Raw genomic sequence first — 26,742 nt, 5'->3', positions numbered from 1 at the left:
TGTCATGGGGCTAAGGCATGCCTCCTTGTCCTGCTCCCTAACCCAGGCTGTTATCCAAAACCTTCACTCTCCACAAGGTCAACTCTAAGGTAAAGTCACAACACACAGGCCACATTGCTTCATTCAGCCCTGGGAAGAGGGCAGATTAGGCAGAGACTGTAAGCAGGACCCAGGAGGCATTCTGCCGGAATGAGCTGGCATTTCCTGACATACCACGGGCTGTGCAGTGCCTGTGTGACGGTGCTTCTTAGTGTTCCCTGGTTTTCAGACACTTGAGGTACTCAACAGGACCACAGGGACACCTCCTCCCTGCAGACAGAGAGTGACCCTGCTGGACGAGAAGGTGCCTCTAGTCTCTGCTCACAGCAGCCAAAAAGATTTGAACTCTCAGCCACATTTCCCAGCAGCAACATTCTCTAATGCATTCAACAAACCTTCATCACGCCATCTGGTACGCAGAGGGATACACCTGCACAGCCCTGGAAGTGCTCTTCCCGTGCTGAGCAGGTAGGGCTCCGTGCTCACAGCCTTCCTCAGAGAAGAGGGAGACAAAGGCAAGCAGAGGCCCCACGACTCCGTGCTTAGCTGCGAGCCCAGGGCCTGCTCAGCACAAGGAGCCCAGGCTGACAGCAAGCCCCCAGAAGGGGCCAGCACGACAGCAGTGCGGCACCCAACAGGCTCATTCCTTCCCTTTGCACCCAAAGGGGCTGCTGGGAACCCAACTTTTAGTCCAGTCAGCATTTCCTTGATTACACACACAGAATTTAGTACAATCAACTGGGTTTTGGTCTTTTACTAACACACCTGAGGGTCGTTTGTTCTTTTCTATGTTCAATCCTTCTGTACCCTCAGAGTCAAAATCCAAGAGCCCAGGGCACAGAGGGGTATAATCCTAGAGCAGCACAACACTCCATCCCACGCTTGACTACTGGCTGTGACAGAAAGCTGGAGAAGTTATTTAGCTCTTCTTGGGTCTCGGCTTCTCAATCTGTAATATGGGAAACTGTACCCTTCAGTCCTCCTCCCTCCTCAGCAACATAATCTTCAGTTCATTAGATACAAAGACATTAACACGCTACGGTCTTTTAAAGTGTAGCAAGGTCTCTCCTGCTTCAGCAAATTGACCAGCACTGAACAAATGACTCCTTAGTAACACATCCTAACTCACATCCAGTCCTTCAGCTGGCGGAGCTCACACACAAGATCTCACCTGATCCTCACGATCACATTTCAGAGATGAGGACGACGGGTCAGTCAGCTCACTCCGCTGCACAGTCAACGGCAGAACTGGGAACAGAACCAAGTCTTCTGAAACCCATCCTCTCAGAGGTGGAGAGAATGGGGGACAGTGTGTGGAAAATCCTAGAACTTTTCAAAGAGGATGAGTAAAGGCTCCCTAAGCATGGGCCTACTATACCAGTGGTTCTCAACCTTTGCAATACATCCACCTTTGCATTATACCTATAAAACTTCTGAAAAACAAAGATACTTTGAATTAATGATTTACATAATCTAGGACACTGAAAGGGCCTAGAAGCAATTACTCCTCATGGCAATGAGTGCATTTAGCACCTAAATCTTGGGTTTCTAAATACTACTCCCCACACTAACAGGAACCAGAGTCCCTTGAAGAAACAGCAGATTCGGGTTTGGAAGAAATAAGGTCCAAATGTGGATCCGAGTCATCTTGCTGTTCTAGAAAGAAAGGACATGCTCAAAGTCAAATGGGACCACGTCAAAAGGACAAAAGAGCTGGCTTGAAGGGATGCCTACAGACCAAAACTGGGACAATTTGAACATGAAAAATATGATCACAGTTATGGATGACATATAATTCACTGAATAAAAGAAAATCCATTGAGACCTCAAGATTAAAGAGTAATAAGTACATCTTCTTTGTAGAAAAATGCTAGCTAATAAATCTAGAAATGATGAATTTAAAGACTCACCACTTTCCGATCCTCAACATACAGTGAGGCAAGGTTTAGGGATTCCAGAACGTTGATGAACAGTTTTTAGAAAAGCAGGTAATCCCAAAATATCACTCCACACACTACTAATTACAAAGGGGAAATATATATAACATTGGAGAGATCTAGCAGTCACCACCTCAAATGATCATGCTTGTCATCCACACTGGGTCACTCTGACATCGTGCACCTCCTGAGCTGATGCAGTAAGTATATGTCGTCATTTACACAGGGCTCTTGTCAAAAATGTGTAAAATCCATTCCTCAGGAACCTAATCAAGAGGAAATGACAAATCCAGACACTATCCAAGACAGCTGGCCTAGCTAAACTCTTCAATAAAATTGATGTTATGAAAACCAGCAACAATAACTGCAGGGATCTGTTCTAAAATAAGACTTAAGAGAAATAACCAAATATAGTATGTGAATCTTCATTTGATCCTGGGCCAAAAATGAGATTAAAAAGCTCTAAGATTTTAGAAATTGTGGAAACAAAATAGCAACCAAAGAAAAGAGAAGGGAATTGTTCTCTTAGGTGTGATGGACATTGAGTTACACAGAATTTCCTTATGGGAAGACGCGAATGTTTTAAGAATAAGGGGTCACGCGAATGTTTTAAGAATAAGGGGTCACAATGTCTGTGACTGGCTTTCAAGTGGCTCAATCAAATCAGTGTGTATTTAGAGAGAAATATAACTGCAGCAAAACATTCACAGCTGGTGAATCCTGTTAAATTGTCTCTGGGTGTTATCAAACCTTTCAACTTTTCTCTGGGTTTGAAACTTTCTAAAATTAGAAATAGAGGAAATAATATAAATCCATTGACCATAATTTAAACTGAAGTAGCATCCTCAGGGTTAGTAGTGTGTGGAGTGATATTTTGGGATTACTGGCTTTTCTAAAACCTGTTCACCAACGTTCTGGAATCCCTAATCCTTGCCTCATGATATGATGAGGATTGGAAAGTGGTGAGTCTTTAAACTCATCATTTCTAGATTTATTAGCTAGCATTTTTCTACAAAGAAGATGTACTTTTTACTCTTTAATCCCGAGGTCTCAATGGATTTTCTTTTATTCAGTGAATTATATGTCATCCATAACTGTGGTCATATTTTTCAGGTTTTGAAAAATAAGGTTGAATCTTATCTTTCAAAAGCTTATTCAGGTGATTCAGACACACAGCTAAAGAGATCCACTGGTCCAAGTCTCGGCTTCCATTCATCCTTCTGCAGCTAGAACAAAGTGAGGGGGTGAGACGTTCCCTTTCTCAACAGAATGAGCTCAGCTGGTGGCCAAGAGGCTTTCCCTTGCTGATTCCACAAGCCAATGATCTCAGTCTGAATGGCCTTTAGGGTCTTCAGATTAGATTTCCTAAGGAGGAAAGAAGGTGCTAGTCCTCTCTTAGGGGGACTCGACTGTTATATGAAGACAATACACTTGACCTTCCCAGGAACACCGGCTTCAGGGTGCCGGAAGGATGGGAGCAGGGTGCACGGCAACAAACTACTCAGGGGAGACCTACCACACAAAGGATCCAGTTTGCCAGCAATCAGTTTAAAACTGAACACAGAGGGTTCACCTGGGGTGTACAGGAGGGGCAGATAATTTATTAATATTTAGTGACTATTATATACCGAAGTCAGATGTCATCACGAACCACCTTGGCTTATGACCCTCTACAAAGCAAGTTGTTCAATGTCTGTTCTAAGATATTTGAAGAAAATAAAGCCAGACCAATTACGGGTCAATTTCAACAAATCTAGGAAAATTTTAACTGAACAGCAGAAAAGCTTAAGTCTCCATGCAGCTACTGTGGATCATTTTTATTGAAGAGGAAAAAAATGTCTTCACCAGAAAAGCTACTAATATCCTCTCACGTGATTATACTGCTCAGGAGACGAGAGATGGAGGTGGAGAGGGAGGCATACAAGCCGAAAATGAACGCGAGCTTGGAAGACAGAACTCTTCGCATGGGCAGGAGCAGGGAGGTGCCCACAGTCAGGCTCCCTGGGTACCTAGAGGGCAGGGAAGATGACGAAGAGGTCCGTCTAGGACACAGAGAAGGTACGGACTACTGCTCACAGTTGCCATGCTGCCGCCTCGCTCTACATCCCCCACTCGTTCTTTTGGCAGCAGCAGCCCTTCCTCTTGACCGATCCACAATCAGGCAGCCAGAACTCTGCCCTCAAAAGCTAGCTTGGCATCTTGGGCAGCCAGCTCAGCTTCCTGGGCAGCCAGTCCAGACCCCTGGGCGGCCAGCACTTCAGGAACAAGGCCTGCAAGGCCTTCAGGCGGGCACCGCCGCAGCTCGCCATCGGCCCGCTGCACAGGACAATGCCCACCAGCACACCACCAGCTACCCCACAGGCAATTCCTATTCCCAAGGCCAGAGGCACCTTCTTTCTCCATGGTGGGTGGTGAGGCCTGGAATAGTTGCCCAGATTTACTTCCAGGCCCTTATCTACTAGCTTCTGATCCTCAGTAAGGGACTGATGGAAATTCAGGCTCACTAGGTTAGGAGGAAGGACCCTCAGCCCAAAATAGAGCCTCTTGACAAGCCTCAAGTTCTTTAACAGCAGCACATCACACCGGTAGGTCCCAGAGTCATATTCCTGAGCAGATCGAAACTTCACAAAGTGGGACCTGGCACTGAAGGGTTTGAAGACCTCATCGTCAGTTGAGATGATGCCCCGAGCAAGTCGCCAGGTGAACCAGAAAGCTTCCTGCCCGACCTCCAGGGTGTCTGCACTCAAACAGCTCAGCTCCATTTCCTCCCCTACGAGAATGGTGAAATGGAGCATTCCACAGACCCAGTTGGTCAGACATTCCAAGCGCTGAGATTTACACTTCCTCCTCACTCCATCAGGGCCCACCTCGCAGACCGTCTCCTGCTTGTAGCCAAGGCCACAGGTGACAGTGCAGGGTGTGGCACTGACCACAACTTTCCCCACAGCCTGTTGTAGCTTCTCTGGGATGGCTAGGATGTTAGGTGAAGTCACCACCAAAGGCAGACAGGCAGCCAATACCAGGCTGCCAAGGAGGAAATCCATGGCCAAAGCCTTCATATGCCAGTGGGCATTTCACCACTGTTAGCCAGCACCCCAGTGTATTCCAGCTGAATCCTCCACGAGGGTGTAACTGAACTTCAAGGCAGGAGACCCTCCCAAGCTCACAGATGGCATGCACAGGTTGGAGATGAAACTGCAGCTCACACAGAAGTCCAGTCCTTATTGACAGGTGAGGCCCCAGCAGGGAAAAGAGTCACTCTGTGGCTGCGTCACTGCCTCTGCTGGTAACCACCTTCCCAGTCCTCATTCTTTTCACATCCTTTTAATGAATTTAAGTCCACCTCTTGGGAAGACAAAGATGACAAGGCTTCTGAAGCTGACGTGAATTTCCAAATGAGCTCAAATGCCTAGTGAAGCTATAGGTTCTTCCCACCCTTTCTCCTCCCCTCCAAATTGTGGGATCTAAAAGGTTACAAAAGCTCAGTTAAATCTGACCAAATAAGAAATCAAATACCAAGTGCAAAAAAAGAGGATTAACCTGAATTATTATAGACTTTAAATGCTCCTAATATAAAATAAGAACCCTGGATTGTGAGGCAAGTGACTTATCCTTCCTGAATTTCTATTTCCTCCTTTGTAAATGAAGACCTCCTTGCCTATTTCAGGAAGGTCACTTTGGGAATCAAATGATAAACTGCACATAAGAACACTTTGTAAAGTGTAAAACACTGGTCATGTGTAAGGAATTTTAAATAGAAAATTCATGAACACAAGGACCAAGATGCCCCTGAAGACTTCGAATGTTATCAGCAAGGAGGTAATACTAAATGCAGCTCCTCTCTCCCGTCCCCGTCTGGGCACTCTTCCTTCCCCAAGGTACCGGAGGTATCTTCTAGGGGAGAGAATATGCATCTCTCTCCCCCCGTCTGTCTCCCTACTCTCTTCACCCTACAGAACAGAGGGAGTCACTGTTCACTGAGTCAAGGTTGCTAAGAAACAGCTATGATGTCAGTGATGGATTCTCAGTCACATAAAAGATTCACAAGCAGACATGCATATTTGACAGTGATTAAAGTCAAAGACTTAAATACACTTCATGAAACATCTCATTCTTTAGGAGACAATGAGTACTCCATGGGTTTTAAAACTACCTCATCTAGTAAGAAAAGGCTAATAAAGAGCAATTTAACCATACTTACACTTTAAGGAAGACCCTTGGGAAGCTGGAACTTCCTGGCACGTTTCTGTAGCCTCCAGGACGCCTCCCAGCACTGTGGTCTCTCCACAGTAGTCACATACACATACTGAGCTAAAGGATTTGAAGAGAGGTAATTTCTAGATGATCTTTTTAACGTCAACTTTCTGTTTGCACCATCTATTTATGTCCTTGGCTACAGGCAGAAGTCTGGGCTACCTGACCACTCCTGACCCCGCCAGCTCTCTTTTTCCACTCAGAGAGAAAATCTAACAGCACAGTGAGTTTTCTGTTGTACAAAGCAGTGGCCAATGAGTACCAGACGTGATTAGTGTCTGCAAACAAACGTCTACACTGTTCTTTAATAAACATCCATTTTATTTACAAAGCGTTAAAGCTTCAGCAATAAGTACCCAAGGCTAAGTCTCATCTTGTACAAAACTACAGAACATTAAAAAAAGAAACAGTGGTTGGGGGAGATGACAAAAGGAAGAGAATATGCGTATCTTGTACAAATCAAGAATATCAAACTGAAATGGACAAAAGGTTTTAGGAGCTCAAAAAAATTCCAAAAGCATAAATAATTATTAGGAGATGCTGCCAGAGATAATTTGCCAGGCTGAAGCTGATTTTCTCAGTAGCCTGTTTAGGAGGTGCACACAGCATTAACACCCAAATGCACAGGGAGAGGGCACCAAGCTACTCTGCATGTGGAAGTAAGGCAGAAATGTTTGGATCACTCGGTTTGTACACTACTGCAGTGCACGGTACAGAGAGAAGTGGAAGGGAAGGTCTACAAAATAAAAACATGCCTAGTGGGCTGCCTACCAATCTCTACCACTGCTCTGCTAAGAAATAAGAGGTGAAATTCACAAACTCAGCCTTTGAGGAAACACTAATGGCATCTAAAAATACATCTTCCAGCCATCTCAGGGACAGCTCTTGTTTCAACTACTGAATATTTTGGTTCTGAAAGATGGAATAGGAGACAGAGGCTCTTACTGGTGGGTTCTACTTTTATTTCTACCCTAAAATCCAAGAGGTCACCAACATGTGTGGTTGTATCTCCAAAAACAGTGCTTAAACTCTCCTTTGCAAATGCAGTGAAAATGATGACCCAGTCACGCGCTCCCAGCCGACGGCTCTACTCGAGGGCTAGTGTGCCTTCTCCACACCTGGTCTCTTTACTCTGGATTTTCAGAGTTTCAAATACCTAATGTACACATCCATCCAATCTGCTACTTTTTAGATAAAGCAGAGCAAAAGTACAAAGTAAAAATTTTAAAAAATTTTTTAAAAACTAAGCAACCTTTCACAGAAAGGAAGTGACTGAAAACGGAGGAAAAGGATCATGGCGACAAGGGGAAAAATGTGTGACTGATGGGAGGGACAGATATCCTCAAGCAAGGATAAAACTATTTTTTTTCCTTGATCTTTGATTTGAACTATGTTGCTGCTTTGATTTTGGCTGGTTCCACTTCAGCCGTTGGAGGGATTCCCCTACCCCAGTAAAGAAGCAGCTTGGTGAGACACCCTGGTTTTTCTCCATCTCTGGAGGCCGGCACAGACAAAGCAATATGAACTAGTGATGATTCTTGGCTGGAGACGGATGAAACTAGCTCTGTCTTCAGAAGCCATGACTGATGAGAATGGACCAATACTTGAGGGAAACATGCACCGAGAGGAAAACACAGGAGATCCACAACCCCCTTATGGCCCAGCTTCTCGAGCAAAATGTGGTATGTTAGGGCAAGGGGGCCTTTCTTATCTTTCTTCCCTTTCTGAAAATGTGAACTCTTTTGAGCACTTTCTTTTCTGCCCCCACCTTTTGTGCACATATGGAACTACAGGAGTTTTCTACTGAGTTAGTTTACAATGGAAGAATATGCAACAGAAGGTTTCCTAGGACACTGGGACTAAATTTAAGGTAAGAGCAAGTCACTCAAGGACATGCACTGAGAACGAAGGCACACAGGGGACAGGAAATGACGGGTCCAATGACGCTGGGCGCACTGAAGCAGGAGGGGCCGAGTTCTCCAGCAACATAACTTAGCATTACGGTCGAAAGTCAAAACTCCCACTTGATGTCTTCACAAATCCTCATTCCTGAGAGTCTACTGGGACTTATCCTTGCAAGGCGGGGACGTATACTCTTCTTCCATAATTCATTTCTTCATTCAAACATAATACTCATTCCATCCACCTCCAGGGCAGGAGGCAGAGGCCTTTGTTTTAAATAAAAGTCAATCTCCAATGACTGACCACAATGTCCAGAGACCATGTGACGGCGAAGTAGGGAAGGACGCGGAACTTCCAGGGTCTTCACAACAGCTCTGAGATGGCTCCTCCTGCTGGAGATCAGACACAAAAAGATTTCTTTCAGCTCAGACCAGTTACAAGAACAGGAGTGCTGGTGGGTGCCCGACAATGCACACATGGGTAACAGCCTCCTTCTTTTCCGTCATAACCAACTCAATTCCCAATTAATCCTCAATGAAGCGACAAATAATCCACACCCCACCCCAATTTTCCACAGGACTGCCTCCAAGGGAAAAGAAGTCAAAACGATCAGAGTTCTACATATTTCCTAAGATGCTGACCATTCTCCAAGGTGTTAATAAATAATGCTTTACTATCCAAAAAGCGCAGGAAGCAGAGGAAAGGAAAAGCTAGGGTACCTCATCTTTCAATCTTTCATGTATTAGACAAAATAACCACTAGATGATTAACAATGAGACATTCCTTATATGACATTCTCATCACTTCAGAATCCAAGAAATGGTGAAATGTTCATGAAAACTACTGCTGACATTTCTATGTGCCAACAGCTGATCAACAAATAAAATCCTTAATAGTAAAATCAAATGCACACTTCCCTGATTATTCCACAGAAGCTCTTCGACCTCTGAGGGACATCCTTGAGTGGGCTGCTGTGGAATATTAACTAGGGAGTGGAGAAAGAGAACACGGTCAAGAACATCCTCCCAGATGCCATCTGGAATGAGGGAGAGCATGCCACTTGAAGGGAAAACGGTTCAGGAGCAATCGTTTAACTTGTGAAAGAAAAGTACCCACTTCAACTTTGCTTTTAACCTGATTTTTAAAGTAAAAGTTCAAGCACAGATGAAAACTGGCAGTAAAAATATGTTCCCATCTGCCTGAGAGCAAATGAGAAATTAGGAGATACAGACTCTCCTGAATGCTACATTGTTAAAAATCAAATTTAAACTTCATATACATAAGATTAAAAGTTTACTTAGTTTCTCAAATCACTCAAAATATAATAAAATCAAGCTCTCAAGTTGATTTTCTAAAAAATCTTGGTATAGAAGAATTTTCTCCACAGGACTTACTACCGTGCCGTCACCACTTTAAGGCTAATGTCACTAATTCTTCCTGCAGCTACCCAACCAATCCAGTTCTTTAAGTAAATATTCACTTTTAAAAATGAACACAACGTTGACATTTTAATCCTAAGTCATGGCAGGGAAAGTAGTTGGGTCACAAATCAAAAGCATTAATGATGCACACTCTCGAGATGACTCATGAGCTACATTCCACTGACTGACTGAGTCAGTCCATGTTTCTGTATCACCCTCATTCACGTGCAGGGACAAAAGCAAGAGCGACAGAAAAGAAAAAAGGCATTGTGAGGCATCAGGCCACAAACTAAAACAGGGCAGCAACATGCGAGCAAGCAAGACACAGAGACAGCGGCACAAGAGAAGACCTGCCCTGAGGACACACGCTAGACCGCTGCAACCTCAGAGAAAGAAATCTCAGACATATAAAATTCCGGAGAAAAATTCAGCTCACGATGAAGAGCTGTTAGTGGTACCTCCCAACAGCAGCCCAAGCCAAGGGAGCCGAAGAAAACACTGGACATTAATTTTTAAACATCACCTTAGTCCTCCAGTAAGATCACAGAGTGAGAAAGACTATGCAACTAGCCATGTGATTTTAGCAGGAATTCATACATTAATCTTTGAAAGACTTATCATTAAAAAAAGAGAAGGAGGGGGTGAAAAACCCTCCCTCACTAGCAAGCATTAAAAACCAGCACAGATCTCAGGTTTCAGAGGCCAGGGTGGGGGTGGCATCTGGAGAGCAGCGGCGCGGCCAAAGGCAGGGAAGCCTGCGCAGCGCCTGCCCGCACCCAGAACCAGGCCCACGCACACTCCTCCATGCCACCCCCCGAGGCCCTTAGACCCCCCGATGTGACAGAGCACAGCCCGTCATACCCGCGACTGCTGCCGCTCACTCTCGGGCAGGCCGCAAGCAGAACAACCGGGGCGCTGGCGGCTCTGCTCACACCACAGGCCTGCCCGCCAGAGAGTATCTAGTGTGGTAACTGGGGGGAATCTGATGATGGAGCGGTGGCAATCTGGCCTTCCTGAAAGGCTGCAGACTCAGGGGGACGCTCGTCTTGCTTCACTAGTGGGACACAGGCGGTGTCCTCAAGGGTGTGGGTCGCTGGTGCGATCCAATGTAAGGAGCCGTTTGGTAAGGGAGAATTCTGTCTAGCCCCGGACGCCAGATCGCTTCTGTAGGGTCTGTGCCTCCCCAGCGTTCCCTCACAATGCACCACCTCCTGTTGCAACATGCTGCACACGTATCAGCTTTGTCAGGGCTACTCAGGGCGGGCTAACTGAACAGTTTCTTCAGTGACTGGCCCACTGCAGACATTAGCAAATAGTTGTCATTTATCTAACTTGAACAGTAACACAGCCTATACCTGTAACCCTGCCTTCAAACAGTTTGGCTCTAAGGAAAAGAAGGGCATTTGTGGGGAGGGGAGTCCATAAAGCCTTGAATCTATACATACAACCCTCAGATTGAATTGATTTTTAGACGTTCAGCCTCAGGCATTAGGAATCGGGTTTCACTTAGTATCTTTAGTATCTGGTGGAAAATGTACAATGACTGCATGCTGCTTCTTACTGAAAATCTCCAAGGTGTGGAAGAATATGAGACTCAAACAAAGAGGTTTGACCCGAGTGGCCTTGGGAGGCCGTGTGAAAATAGACAGCACATGCCAAGCCAGCCTTTGCCTGCTCTGGGCCATCCACGCCGACACAGATTTGATAGGCTGTCCTGAAACGGAGACTTCCGGTGGAGTTGTCTGGGACATCCAGCCTCACCGCTCTCCCCCAGGCGTGCAGCCTTCACGAAGATCCCAGCCACACCACAGCTAGCCAGGAAAGCTGGATGCAGCCTGTCACAGCCGGTCTGGAACCACACCACAATGCCTCTTGAGTTTTTTTAACCATCCTGTTCCCCAGCACTCTCTGGAGTTTAAGCTGGCTGCTTCAGTTATGAAGACTTCCATTCAGGGAAAGGTCAAGAAACCAAGGCCAGAGAAGAAAGGTGAAAACGGGCAGGAGAAAGTATGAATTACAGGGGAAGTATGCAGCGCGCAGCATCACGAGAAACCGGGGGAATGTCTGCCGTAAGCCATGCAGCTGCTTTGTCTGTGCGTTGCCAGAAAATGCGGCATCACCCTGGCCCTATACATGTAAGTCTCCTCCAGTCCTTTTCAAGGGTGAAGAGGGTAAAACAGTTGCCTCATACTTTAGGTTGGCCAGCTCAAGTACCCAATAAAAACAATGTAGAAAATAAAAATCCAGTTTGAAGCCCCCTGTTATTCCACGATACAATCTAGCCTTTACTGAGGTCAGCACCACATTTAACCTTGTCAGCAAAGTGAGCAGGAACTATCCATTCTTGCTAGGAAGAGCTTTGAAACACTTACTTGTACAAATACTGAAATATGTATTTTACATACAGTTCAAAATTTCAGTTCAAACTGTATTCAGTATTTTGAGAATTTCAAGGGAAAAAAAGGCCCACTCCTTTAAGGCCGAGTAAACTTTCCACCATTTTGATTTTGACTTTCATTTAGAACTTCGGAATCGCAGTTGAGAAACACCGCCGCTGCTGTCCGCCGGGCTGTGAAAGCCAGCGGTGCTTCACGGCGCCGTTCACAGAAGCCCAGTTCCGGAAAGGCCGGAGATAGTTAGCGTCAGTGACCTTATCAACTAGAACTGAAGTTGAAATCACTGTATTATAAAGAGGAAAATGTGAATTTTTAAAACCTTTAAATGGTTTATTTACCATACATATACCTACTATTAAAAAACAAATGATAAATTACACACTGGATTCAAAGAAGCTGGGAGACAACATACTGGAGTAATTCAATGTTTGGCCACATTTTAAATTACCCTGAAGCATTTCAGCTCGCTGGGTCAGGGAAACCTGCTTCCACTTGAAACTGGTTTCTCCTGGCATCAGCTTGTGCAGGGAGTAGGTTATGGACCGTTTTTATTCACATTAGCCAGTGACTGACCTGCAGTCCTTGCTGGCAATGCTCACACAACTCTCCCAGGCTATTTACAAACACATACATGGCCTGAGGGGACTGAGTGTGGGGGTGGTGACTATTATCAGTGGCACACCATAAATACTGTTGTTGGGAAAAAATGCTGGTGCTCAGTGGTACGGTAGGCTGTGAGAAGTCTAAATCTAGCCAATTTGAGGCAGAATACTCCGAATGATGAGTAACCGAGTTTGCTCCAGCTTCTATGCAGAAAGGCATCCATAAGCACTGCCACAATGACCACCTGACTGGTGGTGCGCCGTGCACAAGGAATTCTGTTACACACTGTGTTCCCCATCCTCACATTTAAATTAAAATTTTAAAGCAAGCAGGGAAAAAAACCTGAATATAACCACTGATGTTTCATCAGTCCTGCCTGAATTTACTAACCTAGCCAAGAAAATTTACAATACTGTATTAACTAAAGCAGTGCTTGTATATAATACAAAGTTCCTAAAACCTAGCATCAATTGGATTCAGAAATGGACTCTATTACGATTTTCCAAACAATGGACCACTTAGCCTGGATTCAACAAAACTTGACAGTTATTCAAAACTGTTCGCCATCCCCTAATAAAAATCCATCATATAAAAGTGAAAAAAATCAGTAAGTTTCAAATGGCTTAGGTGCTAAGAAGCTACACAGATCCTGCAGTTTCTTTCTTTTGGTAATCTCCTACTTGAAAAAACACAACCATTTCCTTCCTTAACATGAATCCTTACTTAATGGTCCTATTAACAACTTCATTATTGCTTCTAGACTATTGGGAAAGACAAAGTCACACCTCTGGGATTCAAATGACTTGGAGAGAGAGAGAGAAAAGATGCTACTGCCAAACAGGCTGTACGGAGCAAGCTTATGTTACTGGTTATCTGTCTGGCTCTTTCACATGAGACACAACAAAACCACCTCGGAGCACATACAAAGAAATGAATTAAACCAGGGGTTCTTACCCTTTTCTGGGCTGTGGATTTGTACAGGCATCTAAGGAGAGCTATGGGCATCTTCCCCACAAAAATATTCATAAAATATTTTGGATGGGAATATAGATCCCTTGAAACCCATTTATGGACCCAAGGTTAAGAGCCACTGAATTAAGCCAAATCTGGGTTAGCCTGCTCTTGGCAGCAACTTAAAACTCAGAAAACATCTGCCACTGGGACAAAGGAGGGAAGAAAGGAATAACTGCTGCAGCTACACGGAGTCAGGGGCTGTACAAAGCAAGGCCACGAAGCAAGCCAGACAGCGCTCCCAATGTGTCCTTACCTGTCAAAGGCTGGCTGAGCTCCGCCTGCACTTTACCCTTCGCTGATCCTTCCAGAGGTAAACCTCTGTCCCCTTTGTAGAGTTTCGGTTTAAATGGAGAATCTTTCTCTTTACCTTTTGATCCTTTAGGCCGGCCGGCTTGCTTCTTCTTGGATTTGCCATCCCCCTTCACACCCAGTAGTGGATGGACTTCTGCAAAAGGACAGATAAGCATGGAACAGAACCCCAGACATCCACCCGTGTCTATGGCTCCAGCCAAGCACATGCCACCTTCCCAGGGGTAAAGAATGTTGTTCTGGGCCCAGATCCACTAATACAAAGAGAAAAGCTTGCTCTGTTTACTAGTTATAGAAGAGTGGCCATTAAACAATAGTTGCTTAGCCGAAGAGCGCACAGGGCCTTAGGTGACTCACAGGAAGCACAGCAGCTCTAAACTGAAAAGCTCTAGCTGAAAGACACACTGATCACATATCACACGAAGCCAGAAGAGAAATGCACATGCACGCCCTGGAATGTGAGAGCAGAAAGGAAGCGGGCTCTGGAGCTAGACAGGGTAAGAATCTGGACTCCACCACTTCCTGAGACCTCAGGCAAGTTACATGACCTCTGAGTCTAAATGTTCTCCTCTGTAGAAGAGGGATAATAAAACAACTTGCAGAATTGGTGTAAAAGTTAGGAATGATGTATAAACCACACAAAGGTGCCTGAACAGAGTAGGCATGTAGGCACAATGGGCAGCGTCAGGGAACTGCGTCGTTAAGTAACTAACTGATCTGTAGTGAGCTGAGAACGGGGGATGCCCAACAGTAAATGCACACACACACACACACACACACACACACACACCCCTATCCCCACCCACTCCAAGACATGTTAATAAAGGCTTCCACAAGTTAGACTGTAAAGCAGATAGAAGAATGAAAAGATTATCCAGGTATGACTTGTACTTTACCACCTAATAAAATCACTCTATAGGGGGAAAAAAAGAAGAATGGTAAAAGGAAACAAACTGTGCCAGACAACCGAAGACAAAGCTGTCCTTTCAGGCAATGTACAGAATTTCCCAACTTTAAAAGAAGTCAAAGCAGAGGAAATCACTCCAATGTAATAAAGCACTACAAAAAAAGACTCGTGGGAAAACTCCCTTAAGGTAAAATCACTCAAACAGGCAATTACCAACCGGGCAAGAGGATAATAAGCAGTGTCCACCACGCAGCAGAGAACATGCGGCTCTCACCATCACTTGGGACTCCTTGAAGCTCTATGTTGGTTGTTTTGGGTTTCTTCTTAGGTGGCTGGGGCCCGTCTGCGGAAGACTGCCTCTTCTTTTCTGACCCTGCCCCTTCATCCATCAGGGATGTTTGGACCGCATCCGGTGGGGGGCCATAAGGATTTTCTTCCGGATCTTCTACCTCAGGGGCAATGGGTAAATATAATAGAGCCTTTGAATCTTCCAGCTCTTCATCACTATGTGGAACAGGATCAGACAAGGGATTGGAAAAAAGAGGAGACAGTTGCTTAAACCATGAACCCTTCCTCTACGGCAGAATCACTTATATTTACCATAAGCAACAGATACGGTTCTAGAACTTTAAGAAATCCGAGACGAATAAAAGGAAATCAGATAATACGACTAATAAAATCAGCAGTAAGAAGAAATAGTAGAAATGAATTATTTCATTTTCTTAATACGTTCAATCAGGGGAGAAGAGAAGGGATGTCTAGTACAACAAAGAGTTTTCTCTTTGAGCTAACAAGCACATGGGACCGAAGGAACAGCCGGGGGAAGGACGTACTACACCACCAGAGACCAGAGAGGAGCGCCCCAAGGCCTAGCCTTCAGGGGAGCTCACCTGCTACAGAAGGCAGCGATAGGGTCCACGCTGGTCACGTCCACTTCCTCATCCTCTGCGGCATCAGCCCCTGCACAAGAAACACAGCAGAGGTGTGAGAAGAAGTGGCAAACTGCCTTTTACTTGCAGTTTAATGATCTTCATTAACTGAAATTCAGGAGAAACAGAGGAGGGAAATCACATGGCTCATTTTACTTAATCATTCAACAAACATTGCTGCATCTCCACCATCAGCTAGGCACTGGGGATTGAACGATGACCAGGAACATTGGGAACAGTTCCTCAGTAAAAGCTTTGTGGTCTAATTGGGGAAACAGATGTAAACAATTTCAATTCAATACAGTAAGTACTACAGCGAAGGTATGTGCAATGTGCAATGTGCTAAGGAGACAAGAAGGAGGAACAGCTTATGTGGAAGTTTGGGAAGGCTTCACAGAACATAATCAATAATACCAGCACAATCCAGAATTTGCTGCATCCCTGATGGTATTCTGAAAACACACGAGGTGTTTATATTCTCTAGTATCACAAAAGTGAGGACCCACACTTTCAAACTGGAAAGAACCAACTTCAACCCCAATTCCCTGGTTCACAGCACCATAAAGTGGCCCAGTAGTCAATGACCTTTGAACTCTTTATTGTAATGACACTGGAAGTCTAAATATAAATTATTTCACCACCTTCTTATAGACTTCATTGATTAACCTTTTCTTAATTCAGGACAATTTTAAACATGAGTGTCCTCTAAGTAAGTACGGGCATTCCTATACAAAACAGAAAGACTATTATTTACTTATTTACATTATTATTACATTATTATTATTATTATTACTTATTTACATTAATTACACACTGACTGTGCCAACTGGGCATACTACATAGTCACACACACGAACCCCTACTAGATATAAAGCCCTGTGTTAGACACCTTGGGGATAAAAAGTCAAATCTTTATTTTCAAGGAGCTTCCCATCTAAAAGTTCAGAAGACAGGACAGAAAAATAATAATGACTGTCATCATAATAGCAAATAACATCCGATGCTTGTCATGGCCTAGACACTATGCTGAATGCTTTACATGAATTACTGCATTTATTCCCCACAACCCTAAAACGGAGGTTCTATTATTTCCAGATGAGGAAATTCAAGTTTAAAGAGTCAGTATTTTGCCCAAAGCAAAAACAGTCTGACTCCCAAGTCCATGCTCTCTACCTCCACCTTACTGACAAAAGAGTGACAATACATGACACATGCAGAGTACCCAGCCCACGTGGGTACTTTGCTAGGTGCTGCACATAAACTAACCCTCCCTTAATTACCTGCAGTTAATTAAGAAATACAGAATGAATGTTAAGAAAGTCTTTGAACCCCGTAACAATGCCCACATAAGCCCTCAGTCAACAGCTTACACACTGAGATTCTCAAAACACTGTCAAAACTAAGCTTAAAGAAAAAAGTTACATTTTTGACTAAATGTTGAAATAAAATTTTAACACAGATTGAAGACAAACATAGAGTAAAGCAACCATCTGTCCTTTGGGAAATACCGTCTGAACTTAGGAAGTATTACCTGTCTGCTCAGGCTCACTCTTGTCTTCATCTTCAATGTCAAACTCTGATTCCCTTTCCTCATATTCTACATTTTCATCCAACTCTTTGAAGTCTGGTGCAAATGCACTCCAATTTTCCTATACAACAAAACATACTACTTAATCATATAAGACAGCAACGGCCTATACGCTAGACCTTAATGATATAAATGAAAGCTGTGAACATGAAAGAGACTTACAATTCTGAGATCAAATTTGGCAGGTAATAAAAATTAAGTATCTATAGATTTTTTCCTATGAAGAACTAGAATTCTTTGGTAAGTAACTGCCATCCTTAATCTTTTAAAGATGTAATTCTGTGGTAAAATAATTAAATTTTCTTATAAGTACACTGATTACAAGTATAATTAAAGCTGTTTAAAATAAAAGCAAACTCTTAAGACCGAAACTAAGCTGAAATTAAGAAAAACAAAAGCAAAATCGATCTCAGATAATAGAGAAATGTAACAGAAAGTACACTAGATCTTCTCCCAGAAAACAGAGCTAGGCAATCAGCTTTGGACCAACACCTTCCCATCAAAATAAAATAAACCTAGATGCACTGGATCTATTTGATGAGGTTCCAAAGAATCATGCAAAGAAAGTAAAGAAGGTAATTTCTATCTTCCTATTTGTAAGGTTCTTTGATAGAAACCTAGTTATCTGGTTTCAAAGCAATGAAGTCAGAAAAGTACTTACTACTTGATTTTGTGCCCAGATAGATACCACTCCACTAGAAATGGATGCTATGATGGGTCGAACAGGATGCCACTAAATTTAATGAGGAAAGAAAAAATTGGCTCTAAGAATGGATCCAAGATGTTCTGTATTACCTAAGCAACAGCAGCAACCTCTCATTCCACTCACAGCCACATCCAGGAGGAGCTCTCCTCTCGTCCCATGGAGAATCTTCACCAGGTTGCCAATGCTCTTCTCCCAGATATACAGGGCATGCTGCCGGGCTGAGCCTGCCACTATGTATTCCCCATCTCCTGAGAAACAGCATTTCTTCCACGGGGTCCTGAAGGACAGGCATTACCCAAGGAGAACTAGAACCGGAGTCCAGGTCATGAATTATCCCATTTTCTTCTAGGTTGTGACACATACCTATTCACCAAGTCCTGTAATTTCTGCATGGGCTCAGGCTCTCCATCTCTCCCACAGGTTAGAATTTCTCTGCCATCATAAACCCTGATTATTCGATCCGCTGTGTTAATTAAAAAGCAACTACAGGAAGGATAAAAATAGCAATGCCAGAGGTCAAATACCTGTTTCTGTTAACATTTGCTATTACTACCTGTTACTTTGAACAGTACTGTGAAACAACTAATAAACTGAGAGACTGTGTAAACATCTAAGTAACAAGCTAGATATATCTACTCACCATCTTCCAAACCAAAATATAATCTGAAGTGAGAATATGTTTTGTATTTCCTGTGTATCTCCGAACCTTACATGCACAATCACCAGTATTTGGTTGAGATCCAAGACCTCCATGCTGAAACCAGCTTGCTAAACTTACAAGCTTACAGTTAAACGTATATAAATACCTTATTTCTCTGACCTGTTTTATACACAATATATTCTTAATGAGCTAATCAGCTAAATATGTCATTATAAAATGTTCAACTCTTTATTGTAGTGACATTGGGAATCTAAAATATAAATTATTTCATCACCTTCTAACATAATTGACTGATTAATCTTTTCTTAATTCAAGACAATTCTGAACATGAGTGTCCTCTCTAAGTATGTATGGGCATTCCTATATGAAATTGAATGCCTATTACCCCTCTTACTGATGACCTATTTCTTCTTGTTTCTAGTTGGGTAACCAAACTTAACAGAAAAATGTCTGACATTAAACAGGTTTTATGTAAGTAAAGTGTACATTATGTGAATTCTGTGACATTAATTCTGATTACAAAACTAGCTCATCTTTCCCCAGTGCCCACCATGTGCCAGGCATTTTGTTCAAATCACATACCACTCAGATACCCTTTCTGTAGAGGAACTGACTGATAATCTCAGAGAAAAATGTGACTGCTGGCTCAAAGCAGTAAATTTATGACCTTCAGAACCAGCTACTGACAGTTTCTACTTACTATTTTTTAAGCAAACTTTTAAAAAAATCTAAGTATAACAAACACAAGAACTGTGAATCTCAAAATATTTTTGCATTCTCCTCACTTTTAAAACTGTCCCTAAAAAGACAAGGTCTCACCTCCCCTTCCGGGCAAACTCTATTGACTTAATGGCCGTGGTATTGCTTGTTCCAGTCGTTACTCTGAAGGAAGCAACAAGATCCTGAGAATCTGTTTTTAGGACCAAAATCTAAAGTTTAAAGGAGAAATAAAAGTGAGAATTCTGACAACTTCAGTAAATTAAATCTGGCTTCTCTTTCTAAAATTGGGCAGACACTGGATAACAATAGAAACATCTCTGTCCCCCTGTGTTCAACCTGATTAACTGCTATTGCCTTTCACCGCTTCATATAAAGGACAATGTCTTAATCTACTCCTAAAATATGTTTAGTGGTATTCACAATAGTCAAACAGTGATGTAGCCCAAGTGGCCATCAATGAAGGCAAGAACAGAACATGGCATAACATGCAATGGAACATTACTTCCTTTTCAGCCTTGAGAAGGCGGCTATTCTGACACATGCTGTGCGCTGAACCTCGAGGACGTGATGCTAAGTGAGATATGCCAGTTACAAAAAGGCAAATACTGTAGAGTCCGTTTATACGCAGTTCCCAGAGTAGCCAAATTCACAGATAGAAAGAATAGTGGTTGCCAGGAGCTAGGGGAGAGCAGGGAATAGGAAGTTAATATTTAATGGGTACAGTGTTTCAGTTTTGCAGGATGGAAAGAGTTCTGGAGATGGATGCACGATGTGAATGTAGTTAATGCCACCGAATTGTATGACTTAAGAATGGTTAAGATTGTAAATTTTATGTTGTGTGTATCTCACCAGAATTTTTAAAAAGTGCCACTCTCTAAAGTAGCCATATTATACTAGCCATGTGCCCCAGGGAAAAAAGAAAAGAATACCAAGGTCATTAAAGCGACTATAAGCTGTGCTCAAAAGGGACCTTACAGTTCACTTAACCTGACCTCTCCCTCCACAGACTGTAGGTCAAGCTGGCCTGACACGGTATTTCAGAACTAGGTTATCAGACATTTTCATCAGCCATATTTCATTTCACAATGACTTTTAAATTCTGTAATTTAGTAAGGCCCTTCATCAACAGCATCCAATAAAGGCCCTTTCACTCTTTTTGGGGCCAAGTAATCTCTGGGCACTCTAAATTCAAAGAACAGAATCACTATTAAGGGATGAGAGAAAAACAGACTACATTTGCCACAGGCAGGACACATGCTTATCCAGGGATAAAGACACTGCAAAGGCAGTAGAACAAGAGAACAGGACATGAACGGACACGCAGGATGCCTGGTGCTCACTCCCCTAGCTTCTAAGCTTCTAGGCTTACCTTGCCTTTTGCGTTTCCTGTATAGATATATTCCCCTCGCCTATCAAAAGATGCAACCACGTTCAAGTCGGAGTCATCGTCTACCGGCAGAACAACGTGTTTGGAATCTGAAAGGGTCAACATGACAGGAGCAGATTTCATGGGACACACGAGAACCTTGTTCCTGTTTAAAAATATGAATAGTACATTGGCTGTTGCTTTGGTATCAGAAGGCTGATGCTCGTGCCCTTTTCTCTGGTCACTATCCACTATCCTCATCAACTCTCCCAGTCACAGCAAATTTAAAATAGTGAAAAAGCCTAAAATCTAAATGTCCAATAATAAGGAAATGACTGTGAGTAAATGCATGGGATCCTAGCTAGGCAAAATAAAATGTAATCATTAAAAATAATTACAAATGTAGCAAGCTAGTAAAATATATAGGAGATAAAGTAAAAAAGCAAAATATTCATTAAAATTATGTAAAAAATACATATTTATGCATGTTTAGTATGCATGTATGTGCTTTGTGATCTCTATAACTCTATTTAACCAGCTTTACACTTAAAGAGAATTTGACTAAAGAAACGGAGAGAACTTGACCAGAGAAATGAAGACAGTTGTCTGGGTAACGGAATAGTGGATTAACTCTTTTTTCTTAAATGTAGCTGTAATGTTGAACTATTTTCCTCTACTAAAGAAATTCAAATAATCAGGGGGAAAAGCTCCAGATCATGGCCCAGCTATTACAGTTACCCCTACCTTTGCCCATTTCCAAAGTCTTAATATTGGCCAGTTTTTAATCATATGATACAAGGATACTCCTTACAAGACAGAAAGGTTTCATGTAGATGATTTGAAGAGATGTGTGCTTGTGCCTCCTAAACATTCAACTGAAACTGTCACGAGTCTGGACCTAATCCATAGAGAATTCAGACCCACCCCTGGGAAGAACAGCTCAGATTAAACATACTGATCGCGTGGATGATACTGGACTTTTAAGATGGGCGAAGGGAATCGAAACCTCTGGTCGCAGTCGCCCGAAAGAACATCCCACTGTGACACTATGTTGTCAGTGGAGGCGCTCACAAGCTTATGACCATCTCGACTCCAGCTGAGAAGAGAAGAAGGGTAACTCAGCACATGCTCTGCAGTCCAAGTGTGTTGCACCGCCCAGGGACAACAGTGCATGAGGTACACATATTGCCCTAGCTGCATGGTCAACAGTATTTCTTCGTTTTACACATACTTAAACCACAACGAGGTTTTCCCAACTAAGCAATAAATAAGCATGTTTTCATATAGTTTTGTTATCTAGCAACAAGACTTCATAATAAATAGTTTAAGATAACACTGTAAGTAGTTCTGTAAAACAAGATTCAACATTTTAGAGGAATCTATGATCACCTACCTACCCCTTAAGTGCTGATTTAATAAAAAATAGGTTTTTTTCTTGGGGGCAAGGAGGGAATATCTGAGCTTTCTGAGGTTGTCCTAGAAGTAAAACCATCACAGGTAAACAAAACAATTCAGATAAGTATCTGTTATTTAAAATAACTGAAAAAAATTACTTCCTTCTGCTGAGTACAACTAGCCACCCTGCTATCACATATAAACCAAACACAGAAAAGACTCTGAGAGAAGACAGGCCGGCTAGAGCAGACGGGTATGAGGAATCAGACACCACCGATTCCTCGTATTTTCCCGGACTGAGCGGTGCAGGACCCGACAACCCAGTAACACCAATGGGCACGCACACAAACGCCATAAGAAGGGCCTGCTTTCTCCAGCTAATGGACCAAGAAGGACAGCCCAGAGAGGAAGAAAACATTTAGGTAATACCCACTCTACTCCAGCAACCACCACAGAAAAAAACTGCAACTCCACCTCCATCCCAGTCAACAAGGTCTAAATAGAGTCTAGACTTTCACGCTTGCCCAATAATAGCAAGGCACCCATCCTCCGAACTGCAACGGTGTCAACGAAAGCTCTGGGGGAAGCCTGTTCACACCCAGCAGGCTGTCAGGAGTGTTAATGGTAAAGCAGAAACAAGGGATTTCCTTCCTTCTCAGCCAGGGTGCGATCAGTCTAGGAGGCGTAGCAGGGAACCTGACCTTTCAACAGCACCCAGCATAATGAAGCCAAGTGAGAAACTTGGACTTGCAACCCATCTGTAGTAACAAGTTTGCCCCCCACCCCAACCCCAGAGCAGTATCAGAGGAGGCCTGTTAAACAGGACATTTAAATGAGCTCTACTGTCTCGCAACACAAGATGCCCAAGTTTCAACTGAAAATCACTATCAACCCAAGAACAAAGAAAATCTCAACTTCAATGAGAAAAAACAATTAACAGATACTAACACAGAGCAGACATAAATGTTAGAATTATATGACGAGGATTGATGAAGCACAAAAATGTTTCAGTGAACAATTACAAACATGCTTTAAACAAATGAAGAAACCAGAACATCTCAGCAAAGAAAGTGAAGAAACAGAGAAGAAAAACTGAAATGCAAATTTTAAAAATGAAAAATAGCTAAAACAGAAAACACAACAAATGGGCTCAGCAGCCAATGGAGAAGAAAAAGGAAAGAATCAGCAAACTAGGAGACAGAATAATAAAAATGACCCAATCTGAGCAGCAAAGAAAAACACACTGAAAAAAATGAACAGAGCCTCAGGGACATGTGGGATTATAATAAAAGATCTAATAACACCATAGCATCAGAGTCCTGTTAGGAAAGAGGAGTGGGGCTTCAAAGTATCTAAGTAAATAATGGCTGAAATTTCCCCAAATTTATCAAAAGATATAAAACTTACAGATTCAAGATGCTGAGAGAACAGCAAAGAGGATGAGCTCAGGGAAATCTGCTCTAAGACACAGAGACAAAATTCTGAAAACTAAAGGGAAAAAACTCTTGAAAACAGCAGGAGAGAAATGAAACCCTATAAGCTTAACTTATAAATTAGGCACAGTTATAGGTTAAGAACAATAACTAATAATTAAATAGAATAGTTAGAACAATATATTGGAGTAAGAGTTACGGGGATGTGGTCTCTCAAAATAGCTTGTGCCGTACTCATCCTCCTCGTGACGACATGAGATAAATGCCTACATGACATGAATGAGGTAGGCACCGTGACACGTTAGACTATTACTAACCAAAAATACAGCAGGAGGATCATCCGCTTCCTCATGGCAGTTGACGGTGGGTACCTGAAACCATGGAAAGGGAAACTGTGGGCAAGGGGGGACCACTGAGGATAAACCAGGATGGAATTCTAAAAAAGTGTTCCAGCAAGGCAGGCAAAAAAAAAAAGGAAAAGAGAATTAAACAAACAAAAAGAAATCCTAAACCAATATTTATCCAATTTCTGCAACAAAGAAGACTTGCTACTGAGGAACTCAGGAAGCAACAGACCTCTAGGGTTAAGAACACAGGCTCAAGGTCAAGACTTATGCTGAAGCCAAGACATTACCACCTTCTAGCTGTGGGATCTTGGCAAGGTAATAACCTTTCTGAGCTTCAATATCCTCACCTGTAACATGGGAGTAATAACAGTACCTACCCAATGAAGACTTCAGGGAGAATTAAAATGGAGGGATTAAGTTCAAGTCTGCATACAAAGGACTCTGGTGCCTCCCCCACCAGGTCTAATAAATCCTGTGCGGAGGCGCTCAGCCCCCAGAAGGCAACCAGAGGATCCTTCCAGCGAATGGAAACTTAACAGGAAGAGGCTGCAGATACTGCAACTTGAGGGCTCACAACAAAAAAAGCCAGCAGTTCCCCCCTCTCAGCGGACGATGTTCCATCTACACCCTCGGTCCCTGTCTCAATGGGAGGGTAAGAGGATGAGCTGAAGTTCACACACACAGTCAGGAAGTCCACGGATGGTTCTGAAATCCCAAACAAGTAATACACACGTGCTATTTAGAAATACAAAGATAAATATCAGAGGAGACAGACAAAAAAAAATGAAAGTGGGAATGGAACAATACTGGCGTGGGGACAAACAAGGGCCAGTTTTTATTGTTCTTGTAAGCCTTTTAGCACAACCCGACTACAGAATGTCAGCTGACTCCACGTTTTCTTTAATCCCTTTTGTATTCTCTCTCTCTCTCTCTCACAACAAGCTTGTATGTGTTACAGAAGAGGGAAATCTAATTTTAAGGACTGTAGACAGGTGAAAATTAAGAGGGAGTCTCCCATTTTAAAAAATAATATATTCTTGAATTTCAAATTCCATTAGCTCAAGAATTAGGGATTTTCATAGCTTCTCACATCTGACAATTTTGCCTCTTTCCAAAAGACAGATGGGGCTTTACCAAGTCTAATGGCTTAGAGTCTTAAAGATCATTTAGTCATCCAGTGTTTAATTTCTTCTGTAGCATCACCAAGCAGAGGGCAGCAAGCCCAAGCCAACAGGCCCACTACTAAGCTCTTTCCTGAGCAGTCTACCCCATCCCTGGGCACCTCTGCTCGGAAGCTCTTCCCTCCTCTCCGCTCATATTTGTTTCCCTCTAACTTCTCTTCACTACCTACCAGTCCTGCTTCTACTCACTGAGCCAGTCTTTCTGTCTTACACACATCAACTTCTTACTAGTTGAAGACAGCTATCATACCTATCTAAATCTTTTGGTGAAACTTTCCTAGTCCTTAATATCTTCAATTATGACACAACAGTTAAAATGATATGAAGTTATATTCTAAAAACGGCTGAATTAAAGAAAAACATAAAATGCATGTAACTACTAACTGTAGCTATGATGTATACCTATATATACCAAAAATTAGGGAAAAGTTAAATAATTATGACACACATATATAATATTATATATACATGTATGTACACCTATTTATGACATTAATATATGTGTACTTATATTTTTATTTATTTATTTATCAACACAGAAAAAACATCCACTGTGTATATATGGAAAAGCAAGCTATAGAACAAAATATAAAGTATATATCCATTTTGTTTAAAAACATGTATGTGGATACACTGTGTACATTTTTATATAATTAGAGAAAAGGATATATCTACACCTTATAGATAAAAGATACATTCTATACAGTAACAGTAGTTATCTCAAGGAGTACACAAAGGGCATTTATTTTTTACTTTATGTACTCATACACTGGTTGAATTTTTTTACGTTTTTAATGATCAAGTTTTGTGGTAAAAAGTTTAAAGATGGTGGTGGGGAGGGGGAAAATCTTTTACTATTCAAATTCCTTTGACCTAGTAGAAACATATTTTTGAAAGTCTACTTTAATGAAAAATCACAGATTGAATGCCTACTGGACATGTCCACTAAGACATCCCCATCCATCCAACAATTATCTGAACACCTATTATTTACCAGGTACAATGCTGGAAACTGGGAATATAGCAATAAAATGGCAGGCAAGGGTCCTATATGACAGCATTTACCCATCTTGCTGGGAAGATACTCATGCAACAAATATTTGTAATAAAATATGAGACATGCAACCATGACTTCAAACTCACCATTTCCCCCTCCAATCTTACATCAGTATCTCCAGCCAAGCCAGAAACCTGAGGACCCCCCTACCTTCTCCGCCTTACTCACCACCCCCACCTAGTTAGCTTCTCTACCGTTTCTCCGTCTCATCCCTCAGCTGTCCCTGCTGCGACCATATCAACAGCTCTAGTCCACACCACCGCAATTCTTGTTCCTTCACTCACTGTCCCCTTCCATCTCTTTCCCACATGCTGCTTCAGAGATCCTTCTAAAATAAACAAAACTCATCAAGTCACTCTCCTTCCCAAGAATGTTTAATGGCTTCACAGAACCTACAAGATGAAGTTCAGATTCAGAGGCTGGCACCCGATGCCCTCCGTGAGGCTCTCAGCTCCCCGCGGCTCCTCCGGTGTCACATCGCCCACACCACAATGCAGCTCCCCGGAAGCTTCCTCCGCCTCTTCGGAGCTGATGTGCCTTTGCCCGTGAGGCGCCCTCTGTGGAATACAACTGGCAA

At 42.7% G+C, this 26,742-nt stretch overlaps 2 protein-coding genes across 7 annotated transcripts in view; both read right to left on the bottom strand.

Moving 5' to 3' along the window:
* Nucleotides 1-2,634: 2,634 nt before the first annotated feature.
* On the bottom strand, nucleotides 2,635-6,402 carry TMEM81 (transmembrane protein 81). Its single transcript, XM_036909709.2, has one exon. The coding sequence runs from the start codon at nucleotides 5,033-5,035 to the stop codon at nucleotides 4,163-4,165; it is 873 nt and encodes a 290-aa protein (XP_036765604.1). The 5' UTR covers nucleotides 5,036-6,402; the 3' UTR covers nucleotides 2,635-4,162.
* Nucleotides 6,403-6,802: 400 nt separating this feature from the next.
* The window catches only part of LOC118924685 (retinoblastoma-binding protein 5), a 98,344-nt gene continuing 78,404 nt past the window's right edge, over nucleotides 6,803-26,742 (bottom strand). For 4 of the 6 annotated variants that reach the window (XM_057508067.1, XM_057508069.1, XM_036909706.2 and 1 more), the window contains 11 exons: nucleotides 21,708-21,848; nucleotides 20,756-20,918; nucleotides 19,486-19,595; nucleotides 18,369-18,488; nucleotides 18,129-18,282; nucleotides 17,961-18,032; nucleotides 17,243-17,360; nucleotides 15,673-15,742; nucleotides 15,057-15,286; nucleotides 13,820-14,011; nucleotides 6,803-8,524 (listed from right to left, as the gene is read on the bottom strand). In XM_057508067.1, the coding sequence (XP_057364050.1) occupies nucleotides 8,496-8,524; nucleotides 13,820-14,011; nucleotides 15,057-15,286; nucleotides 15,673-15,742; nucleotides 17,243-17,360; nucleotides 17,961-18,032; nucleotides 18,129-18,282; nucleotides 18,369-18,488; nucleotides 19,486-19,595; nucleotides 20,756-20,918; nucleotides 21,708-21,848 (1,399 nt within the window). In that variant the 3' untranslated portion in view covers nucleotides 6,803-8,495. Of the gene's footprint in view, nucleotides 8,525-13,819; nucleotides 14,012-15,056; nucleotides 15,287-15,672; nucleotides 15,743-17,242; nucleotides 17,361-17,960; nucleotides 18,033-18,128; nucleotides 18,283-18,368; nucleotides 18,489-19,485; nucleotides 19,596-20,755; nucleotides 20,919-21,707; nucleotides 21,849-26,742 lie in introns of those variants that run through there. The other 2 variants (XM_057508068.1, XR_008999442.1) reach the window with 2 other exon arrangements.

This window comes from Manis pentadactyla, chromosome 9, assembly GCF_030020395.1.
Source record: "Manis pentadactyla isolate mManPen7 chromosome 9, mManPen7.hap1, whole genome shotgun sequence".
NCBI lineage: Eukaryota > Metazoa > Chordata > Mammalia > Pholidota > Manidae > Manis > Manis pentadactyla.
Note: the sequence above shows the minus strand (reverse complement) of the source record. Positions and strands in the feature narration are given on the sequence as shown.

What these genes read in the sequence shown, in the direction of transcription:
- TMEM81 (XM_036909709.2), bottom strand. Translation starts at nt 5,035, where the DNA reads ATGAAGGCTTTGGCCATGGATTTCCTCCTTGGCAGCCTGGTATTGGCT.